Raw genomic sequence first — 20631 nt, 5'->3', positions numbered from 1 at the left:
ACCTGCTCTCAACACACGGACACACGCGCCCACAGTCGCACGCCACGCCCACGCACAACACTCACTCTAAACCCCACATCTGCCCGCCACGCGGCGTCCACGCAGCTCCTGCGACGCCCGTGGCCGGCGTCCTCTTGTATCGCGGATATGTCCCGCCATCCCGCGCCGTGGCTGATCTGCATGTCCCCGCCCCCGTCCCGCAAAGCCCCGCCCCTGGTGACCGGGAGCGGCTCTGCCGGCGGCGGCGCGATCTGCGAAGCCACGCCCCTGTCCCCAAGGCCCCGCCCCGGGTCACGCGCTCAGGGCGGCGCCACCGGGCGGCCTCGGGGAGCGCTCCCCCCGCCCCTCCCCGGCCGCCCGCGGAGGTGCCCCCCCCCGACCGCGCCCGCCGCGTCGGCGATAGTCGTGACAGCACTAGGGGCGTCGTCCCTCCAACCCAGGCCACAGCATCGGGAGCGGCACGGGGACGGCCAGCGGGTCCCCGGCGAAGCTCGGGCAGCGCGGGGAGCGTGCCGAGGCCGCAGCCGGGAGGGTGACCGGGGGCAGCAGGCGCGTCCCGGCCCCGGGGACCAGGCCGGGCGAGGTGAAGCCCCGCAGGAGCTGAGCGGCCAGGGGTGCCGGAGAGCGCGGGCAGGGTGCTGTACGCAGGGAACCTGGTGACACCGGAGGTGGCAGAGGTGGAGGCATCACCCCGGGCTTTGGGGTCCCAGCACCCTGAGACCGGGGAAAGGCTGGAGAAGGGACGGTGTCCCCCGGGATGGGGATCAGGGCAGGGAGCGCTGCAGCAGCGCAGATGCACACGAGTGCCAGGGCCCGACAGGACGGTGCAGGCGTGCCACGCCAGCTGGCAGAGGGTCATCCACCGCGAGCCACGCTTGGTGACCTGTGATCGGCCACGGTGATGGCTGAGGTGCCGGAGGGCTGCAGGAGGCAAATGTTGCCCGCGCCACACGCGGCCGGTGCCAGCGCGGGAGCAGCCGAGCCCGACAGCGGCGCCGGGGCCTGTGAGGCCTGTGAGGCCTGTGGGGAGTGTCGGCTCCGCGGTGGGCGCCCGGGTACAGGGACAGAGGGACGCCAGCCGACCCACGGCCGGGGACGGGGGCACGCAGATCGCGCCGCCGCCGGCAGAGCCGCTCCCGGTCACCAGGGGCGGGGCTTTGCGGGACGAGGGCGGGGACATGCAGATCAGCCACGGCGCGGGATGGCGGGACATATCCGCGATACAAGAGGACGCCGGCCACGGGCGTCGCAGGAGCTGCGTGGACGCCGCGTGGCGGGCAGATGTGGGGTTTAGAGTGAGTGTTGTGCGTGGGCGTGGCGTGCGACTGTGGGCGCGTGTGTCCGTGTGTTGAGAGCAGGTGGTGGTGCGTGCGGCGTTGTCGGGTGTGAGGGAAGGCATACTTACCTGGCAGGGGAGACACCATGATCAGGCAGGTGGTTTTCCCAGGGCGAGGCTCATCCCCTGCACTCCGGGTGTGCTGACCCCTGCGATTTCCCCAAATGCGGGAAACTCGACTGCATAATTTGTGGTAGTGGGGGACTGCGTTCGCGCTCTCCCCTGGCATTCGCGTGGAAAAAATAGACAGACGCTTCCGTGCCGTGCTGCATGTCAGCGCCCAGTGGTGGTTTTTCCTCCCGCAGTCGCGTGTGGGCTTTTCTGTGCTTGGGCGAGCGTCCTGGCTCTTCTGAACGGCGGTGGCAGAGCTGGGGACCGTGACCTGCGTCGACGGACCTACCCCGCCCTCTCTTCAGCCCTCGCGGACCACGACCCATAGCAAAAGGCAGCCCCGAGCCCACGTAACGCCTTCTCTCTCCGCCACCTCTATCTTTGCTGGTCCCAGGAGATGGGCCCGTGCTCGTTGCTCTTCGCGTGGCCGCGGTTACCCGTCTACCCGTCATACGCCGGGGACGGACGGCGCCAGCTGCCGCGGGGAGGCGCCTAATTGGTGTCATTGCTCTGTCATATTGTGCTGTATCACCTCACGCGTCCCCGTCCCGTCCCGTTCTACTCCACGCCGGGTGTCCCCTCAGTTTAGGGTGTCTGGCGGAGCCTCCCGCCCCCTGACCCCGCACTGTCCTGTCCCAGACACCTCTTATTCACGCGTGGACGTGTGCGGCTGTGCGGGGAGAGAGGCGATCGCGTCTCCGTGCGCCTCCGGGGGTGCCGGCGGGACGCGGAGCCACTTGCGATCAGGGCGCAGCCACGTAGCTGGGGAGGGCGTGGAACGTTTCGGTAATGACGTTACCGACGTGACGCCATCCCCCCGCGCCACCGCCGCGCTGCGACTTCCGCCTCCGGTTCCGTGCTGGCGGCGCGGCCCGCAACGGGGCGGCGGCGGCGGCTCCGGGAGCCCGTCGGGATCCCGCCCGGATGGCGTCCAGCGCCGCCCGCGGGCCGCGCTGCCGGGAGCGGAGCCGCCGGGGTCGTTCGGGACGGGGATCGGTGACCACCGGGCGCAGCCGGAGTCGCAGCCGGGCACGGGAGGGAGAGCTCCGTACGTACCGGGGACGGGCGGTGCCCCGGGGCCGTGCCCGCCGCTGCGGGAGGGATCGCGGCGGTGCTGGGCGGGGGGTCGCTCCCTGGGGCACCGCATCGTGCCCCGGCGGGATTACCCGGTCCTCCGGGCTGCGTGGGGCAGGCAGAGAGGCCGGGGCTGGAGATGCTGCTTGCTCTCCTGTCGCTGCTCCGAGCCCCCGGCTTTGCTCGCCTCGGCCTGGAGCTGAGCCGGACTCACCGCTCCCGTCAGCGTGTTTGAAACGTTGCCCGGGTACCGGTGTCCAACCCTGTGTCCATACGTCTCTCCCGGCCGGGGGGCTGGGTGGTGGCAGCTGGGTGGATCGCCGTGCTGAGAGGTGGTGGGAGAGCCCTGTTGTGTTTTCGTGCTAACTCTGGCTGTTGATTTTGGGCAGGGGAACTGTTGCCACTCAGAGATCTGGATGCTTTGGACCACTCTGAGGAGGGAGTAGAAGCTACCAAGTCCCAGAAAAAAACTGTCCGAAACCAAAAACCGAAAAGCAGTCCTAGTGACCCCAATGGCCCAGCCCCTGCAGAGACCGAGGGGTGCGGTGAGCCCTCGAGGACATCTGAGAATGGGTCCGTGCCGCCCCCGAAGGCACCTGGGAAGCGCGGGCGGAAGTCCAAGACTGAGATGCTGCTGCTGAAGCTGTCTCAGGACCTGGAGTGCCCGACCCCGGAGCCCATCTGTGTGCAGAAGATGCTGGGGAGCAGCGAGGCGGCAGAAGGCCTGGAGACCACCCCCGGCGGGCGCCCCAAGAGACGGGCAGCCAAAGTGTAAGCAGGGGCAGCAGATGCGGGGGTCTGGAGGCGAGTGCTGCAGGGAGATTGCAAGGACAGACGGATACCGCTCTCAGAGTGGTTCCTTGAGACCTCTGTCTTGCCTGGGGGGGGCTTGGTGTCTTTCCTGAAGGACTTTGTCCCCCCTCAGTGGGACAGACTGGTTCCCCATGGAGCGATCTTTTCCCACTTTAGGAGAGTGATTGGATCCAGGAGCACGGGGGTGTGGGGAACAGCAGGGGCTGTAGATGAGCTCACGTGCGGCAGGTGTTTGATGGCAGTGGGGAAGAGGTTTCCTTGGTTCCTGACAAAGCCAGGAAAAGGCTTGTCTGGTGGGGAGCAGAACAGGCTGTGCGAGCCATGCACTGCATAAAGGGGAGTCCTCGGGGGAGCCTGTGTGCTCTGGGGCCTCTGAAGGCAGCTCAGGCAGTGCCTGTGCTCTCTGAGTGCCTGTGCGAGGAGCCCTGGGTTTGCAGGGGCAGAGCTGGCGGGGTTGCAGTGCCCCGGTCCCCTCGCTCTGCTGTGCAGAGGGAGGGCGCAGCGCCTGCAGCAGGGTGCCCAGTGCGGGAACTCCCTTTGCTGAGGGCGCTCGTGGGAAGATCTGTGGCTTTGCTGCTTTGTGGCTGGCAAAGGGCCATACGCTGCTCTGCCTGCTGGATGCGTTCCCCTGCCTGCTGCCAGAGACCCAGGGAGGCTGCCGTTCCCTGGGGAGGGGCAGGGGATGCTGACTGTCCAAGTGGCTGGCCTGGAGCCTGGCAGTGCATCCAGACGGACTCTGCTGCAGCCTGGCTGGGCAGGGCTGGAGCAAATTGCTCGCCCAGACCATGAGCTGGAGGGCTGCATCCGCCTGGTCCCTCTGCGGTCCCTCTGCTCACCTCGGGCAATGCCTTTGGTGTCCCAGGGCTTTGCTGTACCTGCAGGAGCTGGCAGAGGAGCTGACGTCTGTATACCAGCCTCCGGCTCCCACCGAGGGTGCCCAGGAGCCAGACCCTGAGCGTATCCAGAAGAAGCGTCGGAGCCGGAGAAGAAAGGAGGAGGAAACAGATAGTGATGATCCTGCGCGAGATGCTGACTTCGTGCCCTCAAAGGAGGTGTTGCTGCAGGCGGAGGAGGAGGAGGGGAGTGACGCGCCACTCAGTGAGATGTCAGAGCCAGAGCTGGAGGTGGTCCGAGGACACGGTGGGAGAATGTCGTCTTCAGGGGTAAGGGCAAGGTCTCTGCCTTGGCCGCTTCTTACCTTTGGCCCGGCATGAACAACACAAACTGTCTGAGCTGTCATGTGGTGTACCTACCCCTGGCTGTTTGGGGCAGGACAGCCCTGAAGCAGTACTCGGCCAGGGATGGCACATTGCCCGTCAGCTGTGAATCCGGGCATGAGCTCTTGCAGCTTAACTGCAGGCAGGGGCAGCTCTGAGTGAGGGTGGATAGGGACAGGGTGACAGGTACTCCTGGGAGAGGGTGCAGGGGTCTTGGGCTCCTGCTGAAGCTGATGGGAGGTAAAGGCAGGGTCCTGGGGACTGTGCTGTAGTATGTGGAAGTTCCCAGAACAGGACTTTGTATCTTTAGCCCAGCGTGACATGGTCTTGGTGGCTGCTGCTGCTGCGGCTGGGGGAGAGCTCTGTGCTTGCGGCCTGCATCGGTGCCGTTTAGGACAGGCGGGTCCCCCCAGGGGCTCATGGGAACATTTGGGCAGGCAGGGGCAACCCGGGCCGGACCCTTTGGCCGGGCCCTGCTCTGAGTCTGCTCTTGTGCCCAGAGGTCCAAGCCCCAGTGCCGAGGCCTTGCTCCCAACGGCTTCCACAACTCCATCATGGCCCCAGTGGAGAAGTGCTCCAGCCTCACCTGCAGCCTGTGAGTGGGGGCTTGAGGAGGTGCTGGGAGGTTCGGGCTGGGCTACAGGGAGCGGTGGCTGTTGGTGCCCTGGGGACCCTCGCTATCACAGGCGTGAGGAGAAAGGAGCGTGTGCCATCGGGAGTGTCGGCGTTCGGGTGGTGAAGTGGCTGGGCCAAGCTGGGGGTGTGGGGAAGGGCAGGGGCTGAGAGTTCTTGGCGTGGGGATGCCTGTGCTGCAGGCAGGGTGCAGAGACGGGGGGCTGCCTGTGCTGCAGGCAGGGCCTGGGCTGGGAAGTGGGGCTGTCGTTGAGGTCTGGCACATCTGCTGCAGGCGAGATCAGAAGTACTCGCAGTGGGAGTTTCCCGACTGGATTCCTTTGGCACACAAGTGGACATGTCTCTCTGAAAGGTACTGTCGGAGCAGCGTAGGAAGGGAGAGGGGCTGGGAGGGACACGCAGCACAGGCACTGCCTGCACTCAGGCTGCGTGATGGGGCAGGTCCTGGCAATGTTCGGGGTGAGCTGGGGCAGGGACAGTGGGTGGTCCCAGCCTTCGGGGCTGGGGGAGAACGAGGGCACGGTGGGTGCTGTACTCCCGCACCCCTCTGGTGGGATCAGGCCCCAGCAGAAAGGATGGGGCTTTCTTGTCGTGTGCTTTGTGGATGTTGTGGTTTAACCCCAGCCAGCAACTAAGCACCACACAGCCGGTGGGATGGGAGAGAGAATAGGAAAAGAAAAGGTAAAACTCATAGGTTGATATAACAACAGTTTAATAGAGCAGAAAAGAAGAAAATAATAATAATAATAACAATAATAAAATAGCAATAATAGTAAAAGAATTAGAATATACCAAACAAATGATGCACAATGCAATTGCTCACCACTCGCTGACGGATGCCCAGTTAGTTCCTCAGCAGCGATACCCCCCAGGCCAACTCCCCACAGTTTATATACTAGACATGACATCATATGGTATGGAATAGGCCTTTGGCCAGTTTGGATCAGCTGTCCTGGCTGTGTCCCCTCCCAACTTCTTGTGCCACCCCAGCCTTCTTGCTGGCTGGGCATGAGAAGCTGAAAAATCCTTGAGTTAGTATAAACACTACTTAGCGACAACTGAAAACTTCAGTGTGTTATCAACATTCTTCTCATACTAAATCCAAAACATAACACTATACCAGCTACTAGAAAGAAAGTTAACTCTATCCCAGCTGAAACCAGGACAGGGGGTCTCATGGATTTGGCCATGGAGTCTTAGTAGCCATCAGGGTGACCGCCAGCAGGACATGCTGGGCTGTGCAGAGGCTGGAATGGGTGCTGGGGCATGGTGCTGTGCTGGGGAGGTGACTGGGTGAGGGGCAGGTGGGGAGATGTCCTCTCACTTTCTTCTGCCTCCCCAGCGAAGCTGCCCCGTACCTGCCGGCAGAGGAGAAGTCTCCCCTCTTCTCCATCCAGCGGGAGGGCATCGAAGACGATGGTGTCTTGTACAGGGTAAACAGGTCCGTGGTGGGCTGCCCCGGGGCACTGCCGGGGTGATGGGTGTTGTGCCTGGGACAGGCAGTAACCCCCAGGGCTGTGGCCCCGGCAGGTCCAGGGGCCGGGCGGCCACCCCAGGGCAGCAGGAGCGAGGGTGGTCTGAGCAGCCAGCCTGTGCAGCATGCCCTGGGGTCCCACCGCTGCCTGGCCCCGTGCCAGGGCTCTGTGCCAGCCGGGTGCTGCCCTGCCCGGCTCACGTGTTCCCGCTCTGCGGTGGTGCTGCTCTTGCCTTGTGCCCTTACCTGCTTCCCTGCTGGCAGGTTCAACTCGCTGCAGCCCCACGAGGAGCGCCTGGACATGTCCTTCTTTGTGGGCGGCCCTGTGTGGGCGATGGAGTGGTGCCCATCCCCAGAAGGCTCAGCAGCCTCTCAGTACGTGGCTCTCTACTGCCATGGGAGCATGGAGGAGACGCACAGTGTGGCCGGGCTCCATGGGGGCCCTGCACTCCTGCAGCTCTGGGGCCTGGGCACACTGCAGCAGGAGCAGGGGTGAGTGGCCTGGCCTGGGGAACAGCCCCCCTGGGGAAGGGGCTGGGGGCTGCCCGGCTCCCAGGGATGGGGCAGGGCCCCTACCTCTTGTCCCTCCACGGCTGAGAGGGTGGTGAGGTTTGTCCTCTCCCAGAGCTGCTAGCCATGGCCTGAACCCCATGGGGGCTGTGCTTGTAGCTAGCTTTGCTGCTGGTGTACGCTGGAGCTGCTGGGCACCAGCTCTTGCGTTCTTCATGGCTCAACCCGTGCCTGCAGCTCTGCCGACAAAGCCGGGCTGGCCTATGCCGTCGCTGCTGACCACGGCTGCGTCTGGGACATGAAGTTCTGCCCCAGCGGTGCCTGGGAGCCGCCCACCACTGCCAGGAAGGTGAGTGTGCTGCCAGAAGGGCTGCCCAGGCCCTGCGCAGGGGCCGCCTTTGTTTCGCCCGGGACTCTTAAGTCCACGCCCTTGCTAAAGCCCTGCCTTCCCGGGCGGGAGACAGTGACCCTAGGGCTGAGCCTGTGTGTCATTCTGCAGCACCCGCAGATGAGCCGGCTGGGCTTGCTGGCCGTGGCCTTCTCTGATGGCAAGGTGGTGCTGTACTCCCTCCCGCACCCCGGGGCCCTGCAGCGCTCCAAGAGAACCCAGGTAAAAGGTAGGAAGAGCCGCGCCACCGGGCAGGGGTGTCCTGGCCCTCGTCCCACCGTGCCGGGGTGGGCGGCGTGTGAGCCCCGGGGCTGGGGCCCCTCTGCCCGCATGTGAGGGGGCCTGCTGTGCCGAGGGGGCTGGGCTGGGGCACTGCCGTGCAGCAGACCCTGCTCACCAGATGCAGCGGGACAGCGCCCAGGCCAGCATCGCCCTGCCCGGGAGCTGTGTGTAGTGGGGCAGAGAGGGACAGCGGGGAGGAGCGAGGCTGCTTTTTGATGTCAGAGGATGTCAAGGTGCTGCTGACCCAGAGGCAGGTTCAGTCTCAGGGGGATGCTGTGGCAGCCCAGCCGGGACATGGCTCCTAGGCAACCCTACCTGAAGCTGGGTGCTCTCAGCAGTGTTGCTGTGACTGGAGTGGGGTTGCAGGGCAAGGTGTAGCTGTGGTAGTGTGTTCCCGAGCCTTTACCCACCTCCCTTCTTGCTGCTGGGAGTGTGTCCTGTTGTGGCAGAGCTGCTTATTCCAGCCCAGCTCCAGCTGTTTATCACAGCAGGGATCTGGGGCTCTGAGCGCTCCGCTGGTTTGGGCTAATGGTGCTTGTAATAGTCTCATCCGTTGGGAGCCGAGCGAGATTGATGACCTGTGCGTGCTGCTCGTGGTCGCTCAGCCATGGCCGACAGCCTGCACGTCCATGGCTGACAATGGGAAATGGGTTCCCTGCACCCGAGCGTGGCTGCCGGTCCCCATCAACACGTCGCGCTGACGCCTGCGCCAGCCCCGCGCTGGCCGCTGGCGCTGCCTTTCCCGCCCCCCCGTCGGAGTGCCGGCTCCGGGTGGTTTGCGCTGGCTGCCGCAGCCCCCACGTGGGGAGCTTGCGGCAGGCGCGGATCCTTCCCCAGCCTGCAAAGCTCCTGCGGACAGGCCGGGTCCTGTCACGTAGCGTCAGCCTGGCTGCGGCTGCACGTACTGTCCTTGTGCCTCGCAGCCGGGCTGGGGGTGCCGGTTTGCAGCCGCAGGATCAGTGCCAGACTGCGGCGCGCTGAGGCCCTGCTGGGAGCTCCTGGGTCGGCGTGGATGTGCTGTCTCTCTCTGGGGCTCCGGGTACCCACACCTGGTGTTTCTGCCTGAGAGAGCCCAGGGCTGCTCTCCCTGCCGTGTCCTGGCTGTCATGGAGGTGCCAGAGAAGATGCACGGCTCCTCCGTATCTCTGCACAACACCGCCTCCGCCTGTGGCTGTCATGCTCTGGGGTGCAGACGTGCTTGTCTGGTGCTCACTGTGCCTGAGGACAGGCCCGCGCTGGGGGACAGGGGGGCCCTTCCGGCCCAAGAGGTGCAGGACGGGGGCCCCACAGCACTCGTGTCGTGTGTCGCTGGCAGGGGAGATTCTCTGGTGGACAAAGCTGGTGTGTGGGGTGTCCTGCGGGCACCTCTTCCTGAGCCGTTTGGGCATAGGGGTCTCTGCACAGTCTGCCCTCACCAGGAGTGGCTGCCCAGGCTGCTCCAGCCCCCATCACTGGCTGCCCTGGCCAGCTTGGCTGCCTTTGCCTAGCAGAGCAGTCTGTCCTGCACGGCTGCTCCTTTCATGCCCAGGGCGGTCATGGTCTGGTCTGGCCCCTGTGTGCCACTGGGTCCCCTTGAGTTTGGTGAAGACGTCTTCTATCAAGGCAGGCAGCTGGTCATGGTGGGGTGAAGATGGCTGGTGTGGGGGGAGTGTGACCCCTGTCCCATCTCTGCCTGTGGCACCTTTCGAGGTGCTGCTTCCTCCAGCACAGGCAGGTCCAGCTCCTGGAGGTCTTGCTATTTGCCTGATCTTGGATTTGCTGCTCTGTGTGCTCTGTTTTCTGCTGCTGGGTGTGCTCGCCTGCCGTTTGTCGGCTGTGGTGGGGACACTGGTGCGGATGGGTGGCACACAGGGACTGGGAGCCCTGGCCAGGGCCGCGGGGAGGAGTGAGCCAGGCTCCGGGCTCCTGCCTCAGGGAGCTTCTAGGAGAGCTGGTGCCTGTCCTGACCCTCCTCTGCTCTCTTCTAGATGGGTCCTTCCACAAGCACGTTATCTGCAAGGTCAGTGTCCTCTACCACTGCGGTCCCCCATCGGGGCTGGCACCCAGCGAGCCTCCTGGCTGGTGCAGGTGGGAGAGCTGGGGCAGGAATCAGGACGCCTGCAGAGCTCGCCAGCCCCAGGGTGTTTGGGGTGGTGCAGTAGAGCCATGCTGCCAAACCTGGGCGTCCCCAGCTCTTGGGACGTGGATGGCACCAGCATGGGGCTGTGACTGATGTCTGTCTTTTGGCCTCCAGGTCCAGTGTATTGCCACACTCCAGGTGGGCTCTATCCAGGCGGGGAATGCATCTGAGTGCGGCCAGTGCTTCAGCCTCTCCTGGATGCCATCCAAGCCCCATCATCACCTTGCAGCTGGTTTTTATGACGGTGAGTCCACCGTGGGCATCCCACAGGAGAGCCTTTGGGGAGCAGCCCTTGCCCTGCAGCAGGCAGAGACGCACACAGAGCTTTCTGCTCCTTCAGCCTCGGCCTGGGGCAGGGAGTGGGGGACCCTGAGGGTGAGGTACGGGGGCAGCGTCGGCATGAGCAGCAGCAAGTGGAAGGCACTGTGCAGGAACCTCTCTGCCTGTCCCTGGGACAGGGGGATGGCTTATCGTGGGCGGGCCGTAGGCACCCTCACATACCTGGTGGCTCCAGGACATGGCTCTGGCTTAATCCACATCTGGCTGACTTGCCTGGATGTAGTTTTGTGTCTGGCTTCAGGCAATCCACAGCTTTGTGCTGTGCTGCCAGGACCTGCTGTACCCAAGCCATCCTGTCCTGCTCTTAGCCCCAGCTCCAGCCCTGGCTTGGCCGCTGTACCTCGCAGCTCCAGCAGCCCCTGCCTGTGCCACTGCCTGTCCCCCAGCCCTGTGCTGCCTTGGATCCCACGCTGCAGTGCTGGCGCAGTTGCGGGGCAGCTGCTGGGGCAGCTCCTCATGGGCACGGGTCTCCTCCCACAGGTACTGTGGCTGTCTGGAACCTGCTTACCAAGTCCCTGCTGCAGTGTGTGCGCCAGCCCGATGACTCCCTCAAGCTCTACCCTTTCCGGTGCTTTCTAGCCCACGACCATGCGGTCCGGAGCATCGAGTGGTGCAAGGCCGACAGGTGAGGGCGGGGGAGCTGGTGCTGGTGCAGGCACTGCCTGGGAGAGCAGGCTCGCTCCTGCAGATGAGGGTCCTTTGCTGAGATGGGCTTAAGAGGACTTGGTGCTGATGGCACTTGGCCCTCTGAGGCACTGAAGAGGTTGGGTTGGGCTTTTTGGGGTGAGAGGGGGTTAAGCCACTGCCTGTGGGAGCAGTGCTGTGCTGTGGGACACCTTGTCCCTGCAGCAGGGACAGGGCATGGCTCTGCGCTGGGGTCTCAGTGCTGCCTTTCTCCTGGTTCTCAGCAACTTCCTGGTCACGGCAGGGAGTGATCGTAAGATCAAGTTCTGGGACCTGCGGCGGCTGTACGAGCCCATCAACAGCATCAAGCGGTTCCTCAGCACGGAGGTGGCCTGGCTGCTGCCCTACAATGGGGTCACCGTGGCCCAGGACAACTGCTATGCCTCGTGAGTGCTGGGACCATCATGGTGCCCTCTCTGTGCCCAGGGCCAGCCCCGCTGCTGGGGTCTGGTCTTACTCCATGGGGTCCCTCTGGTCTCTCCTTCCCTGGGAGCATGCGACTGTGCTGTGGTGAGGGCAGACTCTGCTCGTGCTGGGTCACACCACAGCTGTGCAGTGTTGCCATCCCCTCGGCTGCATCATCCTGGGGCACAAGCAAGGTGGGCAAGGGGAAGGACGAGGCCTCTGAGCTGGGCTGGCCAGCGGGGCTCCTGCGTGGCCCCAGGGTGACACAAGTTGGCAGAAGGGTTCTGGGGTCTTGGTGTGTTCTCAGCCTTCGGGAGCTGCCCTGAGCTGCCTCGTGATGCTGTGACATGCTGCTAGGGCAAGGACAGCCCCCCTCCATCCGCCTGGGTCCTGGGGTCTCTGGGGAGGTGGGCTGATGCTTGGCTCTCGCAGTCTCGGAGCGGCAGTGCAGAGTTCTGTCCTCATTTGTTCCCTTTCTGTTGCAGTTATGGTCTCTGTGGGATCCACTACATTGATGCCGGATACTTGGGCTTCAAGGCTTATTTTGTGGCCCCTCGCAAGGGGACTGTGTGGGTAAGAGGCTGGTGCAGGGCAGTTCTGTCCTGGGGGCCATGTCAGAGGGGTGGGCACCTGCCCCAAACCCAGCGCCAGCGAGGTCCCACAGCTGCGGGTGGGGGTGATGCCACCTGGCCGTGTGAGGCCCTGGCTCTTGGGGTCACCCTGTGCCCCTCGGGTGAGGGACCGTGGCAGCCGAGTGAAGTGCTGTCCCTGCCTGTGTCCAAGCTGGCTGTGCTTCCGAGCCTGGCCCTCCTGGGTGGGGGCAGAGGGTGGTGCCCAGGGGTTGGGGTCTGTGGTGCTACAGCCCGGCTGGGGGTGGTGGGGAGCCCATTGGGACCCTGCGCCCTAGAGCTGTCTGTTCCTGTAGAGCATATCTGGCTCGGACTGGCTGAACACGGTGGCTGCAGGAGACATCACTGGCGAGCTAGTGGCTGCGGTGCTGCCTGACCTGGCCGTCAACCCCCTCAACGTCAAACGGTCCTCAGACCGCAGATTTGTAAGAGGCCGTTGTGCTCAGCAGGGCCCATCCGTGACACGCGTGGGGCTGGGCGGGGTGGGAGTTGTGTTCCTGGGTCGCTGGAAGAGCGTCTTGAGCCAGCCTCAGGGCATCTGCTCCCCTCCACACGCGTGTGTGTGCACACGTTGTGTGTGTGTGTGCACACGTGTGTGTGTGTGTCATGCCCTTCCTGCCCAGCCAGGGGCTGCGTGGTGGGGAAGGGCAGTGGCAGCAGCCTCGGCCGTGGGCCTGGGACCTTTGGGGTTAGGCTTATACATGGGGCAGGTCTGGCCCTGTTTGTCCCCTGCCGTTATGGCAGCACCTCCTTCCTCTCCCCTGCCCCCAGCCCCACTCAGTCCCTGGTGGTCCCTGTCTGCAGAGGAGCAGATGGACCCCCCGCACTGCCCTGAGCCCCATCTTGCCCACAGCCGGTCTACAAAGCCGACCTGCTGCCCTGCAGCCCCGCCGGGTCGGAGGGCGGTGAGCAGGTGCTGCCGAAGACCAGGCTCTACAGCGAGATGGTGACCAAGAGCTACATCCGATTCCGGGACACAGACCTGGTAGGAGAGGATGGGGGGCAGGCCCAGGGCTGGGTGGTCCTGACCGTGAGCGGGACCCGTGGGAGCAGGGCTGGGGCCTCTGGTGTTGTGGCTGGGCAGTCGGAGCTGCAGGACAAGGAGATGCTGCTCTGACGTGGCAGCCCCTCACCTCCGGCAGAGTCCAGGCTGGCTGTCCTGAGAGCACGGGGATGGGCTGCCCAGCCTCTGCGAAGCCTGGGCCTGGCTGCCTTGCTGGCCTGGGCTGGGGTCCCCCAGGCAGGAAGCCCCTGGTTCCCTGGGCACAGGGTGGTGGGGGGCATGGCTGTGGGCGTCAGCCCCGGGCAGAGCAGCGTGCTCGGTGTCCTGGCTGTGGCAGCAGCCTGGAGTGCCCAGCCCTGGGAAGCAGCCTGGGTGGTCACAGCCTGCCTGGGCCCCTGCTCCCTGGTGTGCCAGGCTGTGTTTGGAGGTGTTGGCGTGGGGCACCAGTGCCATGCTCCTCCCCTTAGAGAGGGGGAGCGAGTCTGTGGGTCAGAGCTGCTGGGGAGGCACCAGGGAGGTGGGTTGGGGTCTGCCGCGCTCTGGCCGCCCTACCCAGGCCCTCCCTGGGGTCTGGCTCCTGCTGCCCTTTGCCGTGGCTGTTTGGCGGGTGACCCTGCAGGCGACCCGTGTCCCCTGGCCAAGCAGCACCTGCCCCTGCTGTGGTCCTGGTGCCGCCAGGGCTGCTGTGAATGCAGCGCTCCTGCCCTGGGCACGCAGCCCACCGCAGTGCCGCCGCTTCACAGCGCAGCTTCAAGAACTTCCCCAGCCGGGAGCCCATGCGCAGGATGCACACGCAGGAGGTGAAGGCAGAGCTGAGCCTCGACCGCCTGCAGCTGGAGTCCCTGCACAAGGTGAGAGGGCTGTGCTGAGCCCGCAGCCCCGCGCGCAGCCCAGGAGGGTGCAGGCAGGAGGCCGCGGCTGCTGCAGTCAGGGTCTGCTTCTGCCCCGCTACCCACGCTGCTTCCTGGGTGCTGGGGTCCTGATGCCTTGGCCCCCTCCCCTCCTGACCCCCTTCTCCTCCCACAGGTGCGCTTCAGCCCCAACCTGGACTCGCACGGCTGGCTGGTGTCGGGTGGGCAGGCAGGCATCATTCGGGCGCACTGTCTGGTGGGACTGGCCTCTGGCGTGGGCCGCCAGCTGCTGCCGGAGCGCCGTGCCCACTTCAGCAACCTTTATGGGGACAAGCCCGGCAGCCCCAGCCCTGCCGAGGAATCCCTGCTGCTGGCAGAGTAGCGCGGTGGATCCCTTGTGCTGCTCCCAGACGTGCTCACCCCGGGCAGGAGCTTGGGCTGGGGGCAGGCTGTGCTGTCTGGCGGGGCTGTGTGCCCCCTCAAGGTGCTTCTTACCCTCTGGGCCCCTACCTCGGGAGCAGGACGGCTGCTCCTGGCTGTTCACCTGGGATCGTGCTCCGGGCCCAGAAGGATCTTTTTGCGCTGTTTGGTCTGAGCTGGTGCGGGGGTGGGGGGCAGTGGGACCGGTGCGTGTCCCTGGGTTGAGCTGTGGGTCTTGGGGCCTGACACTGAGGAAGCACCCGTAGACCCCCACTTGCATGGGGCTGTGCTTGCTCTTGCCTCCCGCCCCGCGTTGCTGGCTGCCCCCTCCCCGTGCAGGTGCAGGCAGGGGTGCTGGGGGGGTCAGCCTTGTCCTGGGCAGGGCAGATGGGGCTGGCAGGGGTGCCAGGAGCTCTGAAGTTGCTCACATTGAGCCTGTGTTCAGCTGTGCAGTAAATGTGGTTTGTTTTGTAAAGGTTGGTTGTGGTGCTGGCGCGGGTCCACAGGTGCCGGTGCCTGGGCGGCCGTCTCGGTGCTGCCCTGGGGCCCAGCTCTGGCCGCACTCTGCCCCTCGCAGGGGGCCAGGGCCGTCCCCCCTCCACACTCCCCTCCTGGCTGCCTGCACTGCTGCTGCTGCTCTCCAACAAGTTTATTGGCGGCTGCGGGCTCTGCCACTGCCCGCTGGACTCCTTGCACAAAGACGTGGACAGACACACACTCCATGGGTGCAACAGACATGGACTCACGAGGGTGGGAATGGATCAGGCCAAAGCACGGCAGGATCCGGCCCTGGCCTGGGCCGGGCAGCAGGGAGCAAAGCCAGGGAAGCTGGCGCTCAGGGCTGAGCTCTGGGCTCTGGCCGCTCTGTCTCCCTGCACCCGGGTGGGTGCAGCACCAGCAACTCCCCCGGGCCCCCCTGCAGCCCAGGCAGGAGCAAGCCCATGGCCACGGGGGCTGTGGGGCAGCCCCCGTGGCCATGGGGGAACAGGATCGTCTGGGGCCAAGGCTGGGTCTGGGCTCCAATGCCCCCCGGGGATGTCCCCTCCCTTCCCTGGGCCCTTGAGCAGCTGCAGTGGCTCCCTCCTGTCCCCTCTCCTGCAGGGGACAACAGGGCTCCGTGGGGGCATGTGTGTGGGGCAGGATCCCCCCTCCTCCTTTGGGGCTGGTCCCAGCAGGCCTGGGGCTGTGGCAGACCCGGTCACCTGGGCGTGGAGGCTCACGGGGGCATCCCTGTGCTGCAGGGGCCAGGCTGTGTGTGTGTGTCTGTGTGTTGTGTGTCCCCCCCCCGGCCCTGGGACCCTGCATGCTCAGGGGCACTGTCCCACCCCAGGGCTCTGCAGCAGCGGGGTGGGTGCAGCACAGGCACAGGAGCCCAAGGACTGCCCCTGCCCCTGCTCCTGCACCGCACCCCCTGCTCCAGGGGCAGCTCCTGCTCGCCTGCGGGGTGGGGGGCCGGGGCCAGGCCTGACCCAGCTCCACAGCAGGCGAGGGTCTCAGGCACGGGGGTCCTGGCAGTGCTGGCAGGCTGCCATCTCCTCCTGGTACCGCTCCACCTGCACCGTGCATGAGGCAAAGCCGAACTTGCTCTGCAGCTGGGTGCTGGCTTCCCGCAGCACGGTCTCGGGGTCGGCGCTGGCCTCTGGGGATGGCAGGGCAGCGTGGCTCAGCCCCGGTGTACGGGCAGCTGGCGGGCCCCCCGGCCATGCTCTGGGGGCTGCGTGAGCTGGCCAGGCTGCGTGTGGGAACACTTACCGACAGCCACGTGCACTGACACGGCGTGGTGGCTCAGCGTCAGGGCCCAGAGGTGCAGGTCATGGGCGCCCTTCACCCCGCTCACCCCCAGCAGCACCTCCTTCACCGCGTCAAACTCGAGGCCCCGCGGCGTCCCTGCCAGCAATGCCTGGTCACGGAGGGGCCAGCCCCAGCCCTGGCTCCCATCAGGGTCAGGGCTTGTGGTGGGAGCAGCCAGGTGTGGGGGCTTCCCCAGGCTGGGGATGGGGGCTCCAGGGTGAGGCAGCCTCTCACCATGGGGCTGTTTGCCTGGGGCAGAGAGGATGGGCTGGGGGGGCTCAGGGGGGCAAGGGAAGGACATGGGGTGGGCTGGGTTGTGCCTGGGTGGGGAGCAGGGGTTGTGAGGGGGTGAGCTGCCATGTGGGGAAGGGGCTGTGGCAGCTGCAGCCCCAAGGAGCTCCTGTGCTGCCCCGCCAGCCCCCCGCGCCTGTGGTCCCGTGCCTTCCTCACCCATCGCTCACCTTCCATGAGGACTCTGAAGACGTCCCTGAGGATGGTGAAGGTGGAGCCAAGGACGAAGACCGAGAAGAAGAGCGTGCTGATGGGGTCTGCGATCTTGCACTGGGGCTGCAGAGAGCAGGATCTGTGTGAGGCTGGGGCAGGCAGAGCCAAGCTGGGCACCCGGGTGTGGGGATGCCAGGGCCGCATTGCCCCACGGCACCCTGCACAGGGCTGAGGGAGTTGTTCCCATGGGCAGCAGAGGGGAGTCCAGCCCAGGCACCTTGAAGTAGATGATGGTGGCAGCCACGAGGACGCCAACGCTCTGCAGCAGGTCACCCACCACGTGGACGAAGGCCGCGCGGACACTGGTGCTGCCAGGCAGGGCGGCATGGCCGGGTGGGCAGCCCCCAGTGCTCTCCAGCTGCTCGTAGCCCCCTGCACCGTGGCTGTGGCTGTGGCCGGCGGGGGACTGGTGCAGGATGTAGGCCATGCTGGGGAGAACAGGGCTGGCTCAGCGCTGCGCCGGGCAGGGTGCAGGGGTCTCGCTGGCCCTGCCTGGAACTGCACACTGGCAGCGGTGCCGGGCAGTGCAGGCAAAAGGGGCACAGGCAGGCACACCCAGGCCCCAGGAGGGTAGAGAGGTGTAGGGCAGAGTCCCACCATGGGGCAGGGCTGGAAGCAGAGCAGGGACAGGGCAGCCGCAGCACTGCACGGAGGCACATGGGGCCAGGGCAGGGATTCAGGCCTGAGGCACGTGCCAGGGCTCAGGCTGGGCATGGGGGCAGGGCTGAGGGGGTGCTGCTTGGGGGGGGCCAGGGGATGTGGCCCCAGAGGATGTACATACACAGGCTGGAAGCTGGGAGCGTATGTGGGACAGGGAATGGGGGGGGGGAAGTGCTTGGGGACATGAGGCTGGTGTACAGGGACAGGTGACCTGGGGCCAGGGCTGGGGGTCTTGGGGTACCAGGGGCACACGTGGGGCAGGGCTGTGGGAGAGGAGGCCAGGGCTCAGGCTGGGGGTGTGCGGGGAGAAGCGGGTGTGCACAGCCCTGTGTGGGACATACACCAGGTTGACGCCAACGGCGCTGGCGGATGTAGCCAGCATGGCTCGCGCCTCAATCTCGTAGTCGTTGCTGACAATGCGGGCGGCCGCCAGGTAGACAAGGGCCCCGGTCACAACCCAGATGGAGAGGACAGAGGCCAGCGCACCCAGCGTCTCTGTGAGACAGCAGCCATCAGTGCCCACCCTGGCTGGGGGGCTCCTGTGGAGCTGTGCACCACCCCAAGCTCACCTGAGCGGTGCCAGCCATAGCTCATGGTCTTGGTGGGTGGACGGGTGGAGACCCAGAGGGAGAAGAGGCTGACGGACATGCTGCCCACATCCGTCAGCAGGTGGGCTGCATCCGTCATGATGGCCAGGCTGTGCGCCAGGTACCCGCCTGCAGTTGCAGAACAGCTGGCACCCCCTGCTCCGGCAGCCCCCTGTCCCCATCCCCATCCCCATCCCACTGTTACCTATCACCTCCCCGACCATGAAGACGCAGCAGACGGTGCAGGCGACGCTCAGCTGCCGGCGGGCCTGGAGCCTGCCCCGGCCAGGGCTGGGGACAGGGGGGCTGCAGCGGCAGTGGGGAGCCAGAGCCGGGGGCATCGGCGGTGCCAGGGGGTCCTGGGAGCCTGCAAACAGACTGGGGGCGGGGGTCACTGCCAGCCACACCGGCCCCCGGTGCTCCTGCCCGGCATGCCCGGGGATCCTGGTAGCCACAGTCTGGCCCAGCTGCCCGGGGGTACTGCTGGCCAGGCCACTGGAGAGCACTGGGCACACGGCATCACCCCTCCCGTCCCCGTCCCGTGCGACACTGGCGGGGTTCCCCAGCTCGGTCCCGGGTGGCCATGCTGTGTGCCCGGCCAAGCCCCGCCGCCCCCGTCCCCGCCACCGCCGGTAACAAAGCTGGTTGCTGCAGTCCCCGCGGGCTGTGCCCCGGCCCGCTGGCAAGTCCCGCTGCCACACGGGGGTCCGCGGCCGGGCCGCCGGCGGGGCACCGGCAGGGTACGGGGGAACCGGGCCCGCGGCGACCGAGCGCCCCCGTCGGGACGGGCAGCCACGGGGCCGGCGGCGGGTGCGGGAGGCGGCGCGGAGCTCCCGGTGGGATGGGGGGGATGCTCGGGGAGCGACCCGGCCCCGGCCGCCTCCCCCTGGCTGTACGGCGGGGCCGAGGGGAGCCCAGACGGGGGCGGAGGGGTGGCGGGGCCGGGGCCGGTGGCGGTGCGGGAGCCGGTGCCTGCGGCGGAGGTGCCGGTGGGACCGAGTTGTCGCGTCTGGGGCCGGGCTGCCGGACCGGGCGCCGGTACGGGGACGTGAGGCGTGGGAAGCGGGGCGGCGGCGGCGGGGGGCGGGCGGGGGGCCGGTGCCGGGGCGCAGGGCGCTGATGCGTTGGGCACCAGTGCGGGAGAGGGGATGGACGGTACCGGTGCGGGGAGGTGACGGATGGACGGTACCGGTGCGGGGAGGTGATGGATGGACGGTACCGTTGCGGGTGGGTGACGTTTGGGCGCCGGCACCAGTCGGACGGAGGGAGCGGGGCTGGTGCACGGGTGGGGGTGCTGGTTCCGCTTAAACGGAGGTGCCGGTACCAGGGAGGGGACGGGTGCCGGTGTCAGGGGGCGAGAGTGCCGGTGCACGGCCGGTCGGGGCTGGCTCGGGGTCTGCGGAGGTGCTGATGTCCGTGACAGATGGGTGAAGGCGCGGGGGCTGGGGGTGGTTATGGACGTGCCGGGGGGGGTGCCGGTGTCGGGGGGCTGGGACGCGTGGGAGCTGGGCAGTGCCGGACGTGCGGGGGCTTGCGGGTCCGGGGCGGGGAGGGAGCTGGCGCTGCCGGGGGTGCCGGGGGCGCCAGTGCCGGGGGGTGCGGGTACCGGGCAGGCCGGGGGAGCCGGGAGTGGTGGGGGGTGATGGAGATGCCGGGGGTGATGGGGGAGCCAGTGCCGGCAGTGCGGTTGCGGGGGGGATCGGGGGCTGCAGGGGCAGGGGATGATGGAGGTGGCGGTGACAGGGGTCGCCGGGGGCACTGGGGGGATGGTGCTAGCAGGGAGCGATGGGGTGCCCGGGGTGGCGGTGCCAGGGGTGCCAAGGGTGATGGGGGTGCCGGTGATGGAGATGCCGGGGCGATGGGGTGTCGGTGATGGAGGTGCCGGGGCGATGGGGTGCCGGTGCCGGCGGTACCTCTTGAGGCGCAGGCTGCCGTCGGCGCGGCCGCCCCGCGGGCTGACCAGGCGGGCGCTCTCGGTGCCGATCGGGGGCTCCATGCCGGGGGCGAGCAGCACCGCGGGCACCCGCCGCCTGGACAGCCGCGGCCCCGCCCCCTACCGCGGCCCCGCCCCCCCCCGCCCGCGGCGGTCCCGCCCACACAGACCCATAGGCCGGAGGGAGAGCGGAGCGGGGGCTCGGGCTCCGCCCCCGCCGCCTGGCCCCGCCCTTCTCCCAGGCCACGCGCGGGAGAGCGGGGCCGGCCCGGGGGGGGTCGGGAGGTGCCGGCACCCCCCGGGGTCCCCGGCTCTGCCTCGGAGGAGCGCCGGCAGCGCGGCCCTTCCCCGGAGCTGAGAGCTCCCGCCCGGCGGTGCCGCCGTCCCGGGCACCGGCGGGGGCGGGGGACGGCCGGGGAGTCCCCACTGAGACACCAGCCAAAGGCACGGGGTGGGGAGTGGGGGGGTGACCCCGCGGGTCCAGCCGAGACTGAGTGGGGCCGGAGCCCCGAGGCCCAGGGAAAGCGCTGGGCGGCAGACCCAGCTGTGCCGGGGGTGCCGGGGCTGTGCTGGGAGCCCCGGGGGGGGGCGGCGATCGGGTCCAGGGGGCTGCTTGGTTATGGGGGAGCTGCTTGCATACAGGGGGACTGCTCGGGTATGGGGGGACTGTTTGGACGTGTGGGAACTGTTTGTGTAAGGGAGGCTGCATTCATATGGGGGGGCTGTTTGGGTACCGGGGGTCAGCCTCATCTCCATCCCTGGGAAGGTGATGAGACAATTACTCCTGGGAACCATTTCTAAGCATGTGAAGGACAAGAAAGTCATCTGGAGAAGTCAGCGTGGCTTCACCAAGAGGAGGTCGTGCCTG

General features: G+C 66.9%; 2 protein-coding genes and 1 non-coding gene across 9 annotated transcripts; 2 read left to right on the top strand and 1 right to left on the bottom strand.

The window, feature by feature from the left end:
• The first annotated feature begins 1397 nt into the window (after positions 1 to 1397).
• Positions 1398 to 1561, top strand: LOC115351430. The gene has a single exon (XR_003926808.1). It is a non-coding gene; the product is annotated as a U1 spliceosomal RNA (small nuclear RNA).
• A 700-nt stretch (positions 1562 to 2261) lies between these two features.
• GTF3C2 (general transcription factor IIIC subunit 2) lies at positions 2262 to 14763 on the top strand. Of its 6 annotated transcripts, none has more exons than XR_003926747.2 (18): positions 2262 to 2495; positions 2911 to 3292; positions 4197 to 4497; positions 5052 to 5146; positions 5459 to 5536; positions 6527 to 6625; positions 6923 to 7150; positions 7406 to 7517; positions 7668 to 7785; positions 9806 to 9837; positions 10072 to 10201; positions 10777 to 10921; positions 11205 to 11366; positions 11871 to 11958; positions 12311 to 12439; positions 12819 to 12999; positions 13761 to 13868; positions 14044 to 14079. XR_003926747.2 is itself a non-coding variant. In XM_030037818.2 (18 exons), the coding sequence occupies exons 1-18, from the start codon at positions 2372 to 2374 to the stop codon at positions 14511 to 14513; spliced, it is 2928 nt and encodes a 975-aa protein (XP_029893678.1). In that variant the 5' UTR covers positions 2262 to 2371; the 3' UTR covers positions 14514 to 14763. The 6 variants fall into 6 exon arrangements, 4 of the variants coding, with proteins under 4 accessions (XP_029893678.1, XP_029893679.1, XP_040984824.1 ...); XM_030037818.2 differs by having other exon boundaries at positions 12868 to 12999; positions 13766 to 13868; positions 14044 to 14763; XM_030037819.2 differs by having other exon boundaries at positions 2263 to 2495; positions 12868 to 12999; positions 14044 to 14497.
• A 159-nt stretch (positions 14764 to 14922) lies between these two features.
• On the bottom strand, positions 14923 to 20629 carry SLC30A3 (solute carrier family 30 member 3). 2 transcript variants are annotated; one of them, XM_030038034.1, is made up of 8 exons: positions 20519 to 20629; positions 18036 to 18213; positions 17813 to 17959; positions 17585 to 17738; positions 16801 to 17011; positions 16541 to 16646; positions 16041 to 16175; positions 14923 to 15927 (listed from the first exon to the last, which is right to left on the bottom strand). In XM_030038034.1, the coding sequence occupies exons 2-8, from the start codon at positions 18169 to 18171 to the stop codon at positions 15782 to 15784; spliced, it is 1035 nt and encodes a 344-aa protein (XP_029893894.1). In that variant the 5' UTR covers positions 18172 to 18213; positions 20519 to 20629; the 3' UTR covers positions 14923 to 15781. The 2 variants fall into 2 exon arrangements, with proteins under 2 accessions (XP_029893894.1, XP_029893893.1); XM_030038033.1 differs by lacking the exon at positions 20519 to 20629 and adding an exon at positions 19744 to 19872 and having other exon boundaries at positions 18036 to 18208.
• Positions 20630 to 20631: the final 2 nt, after the last annotated feature.

This window comes from Aquila chrysaetos, chromosome 15 (assembly GCF_900496995.4).
Source record: "Aquila chrysaetos chrysaetos chromosome 15, bAquChr1.4, whole genome shotgun sequence".
Classification (NCBI taxonomy): domain Eukaryota; kingdom Metazoa; phylum Chordata; class Aves; order Accipitriformes; family Accipitridae; genus Aquila; species Aquila chrysaetos.
This window is presented reverse-complemented; position numbering and strand designations above follow the sequence as displayed.

Excerpts from the sequence above, each read along its gene's own strand:
- GTF3C2 (XM_030037818.2), top strand. The coding sequence starts at position 2,372 with ATGGCGTCCAGCGCCGCCCGCGGGCCGCGCTGCCGGGAGCGGAGCCGC. Across the intron at positions 7,151-7,405 it reads ACACTGCAGCAGGAGCAGGG|CTCTGCCGACAAAGCCGGGC; the intron begins GTGAGTGGCCTG and ends CCGTGCCTGCAG. Across the intron at positions 10,202-10,776 it reads TGCAGCTGGTTTTTATGACG|GTACTGTGGCTGTCTGGAAC; the intron begins GTGAGTCCACCG and ends CTCCTCCCACAG.
- SLC30A3 (XM_030038033.1), bottom strand. The coding sequence starts at position 19,826 with ATGGAGCCCCCGATCGGCACCGAGAGCGCCCGCCTGGTCAGCCCGCGG. Across the intron at positions 16,176-16,540 it reads CTTCAGAGTCCTCATGGAAG|GGACGCCGCGGGGCCTCGAG; the intron begins GTGAGCGATGGG and ends CATTGCTGGCAG. Across the intron at positions 15,928-16,040 it reads GTCAGTGCACGTGGCTGTCG|AGGCCAGCGCCGACCCCGAG; the intron begins GTAAGTGTTCCC and ends TGCCATCCCCAG.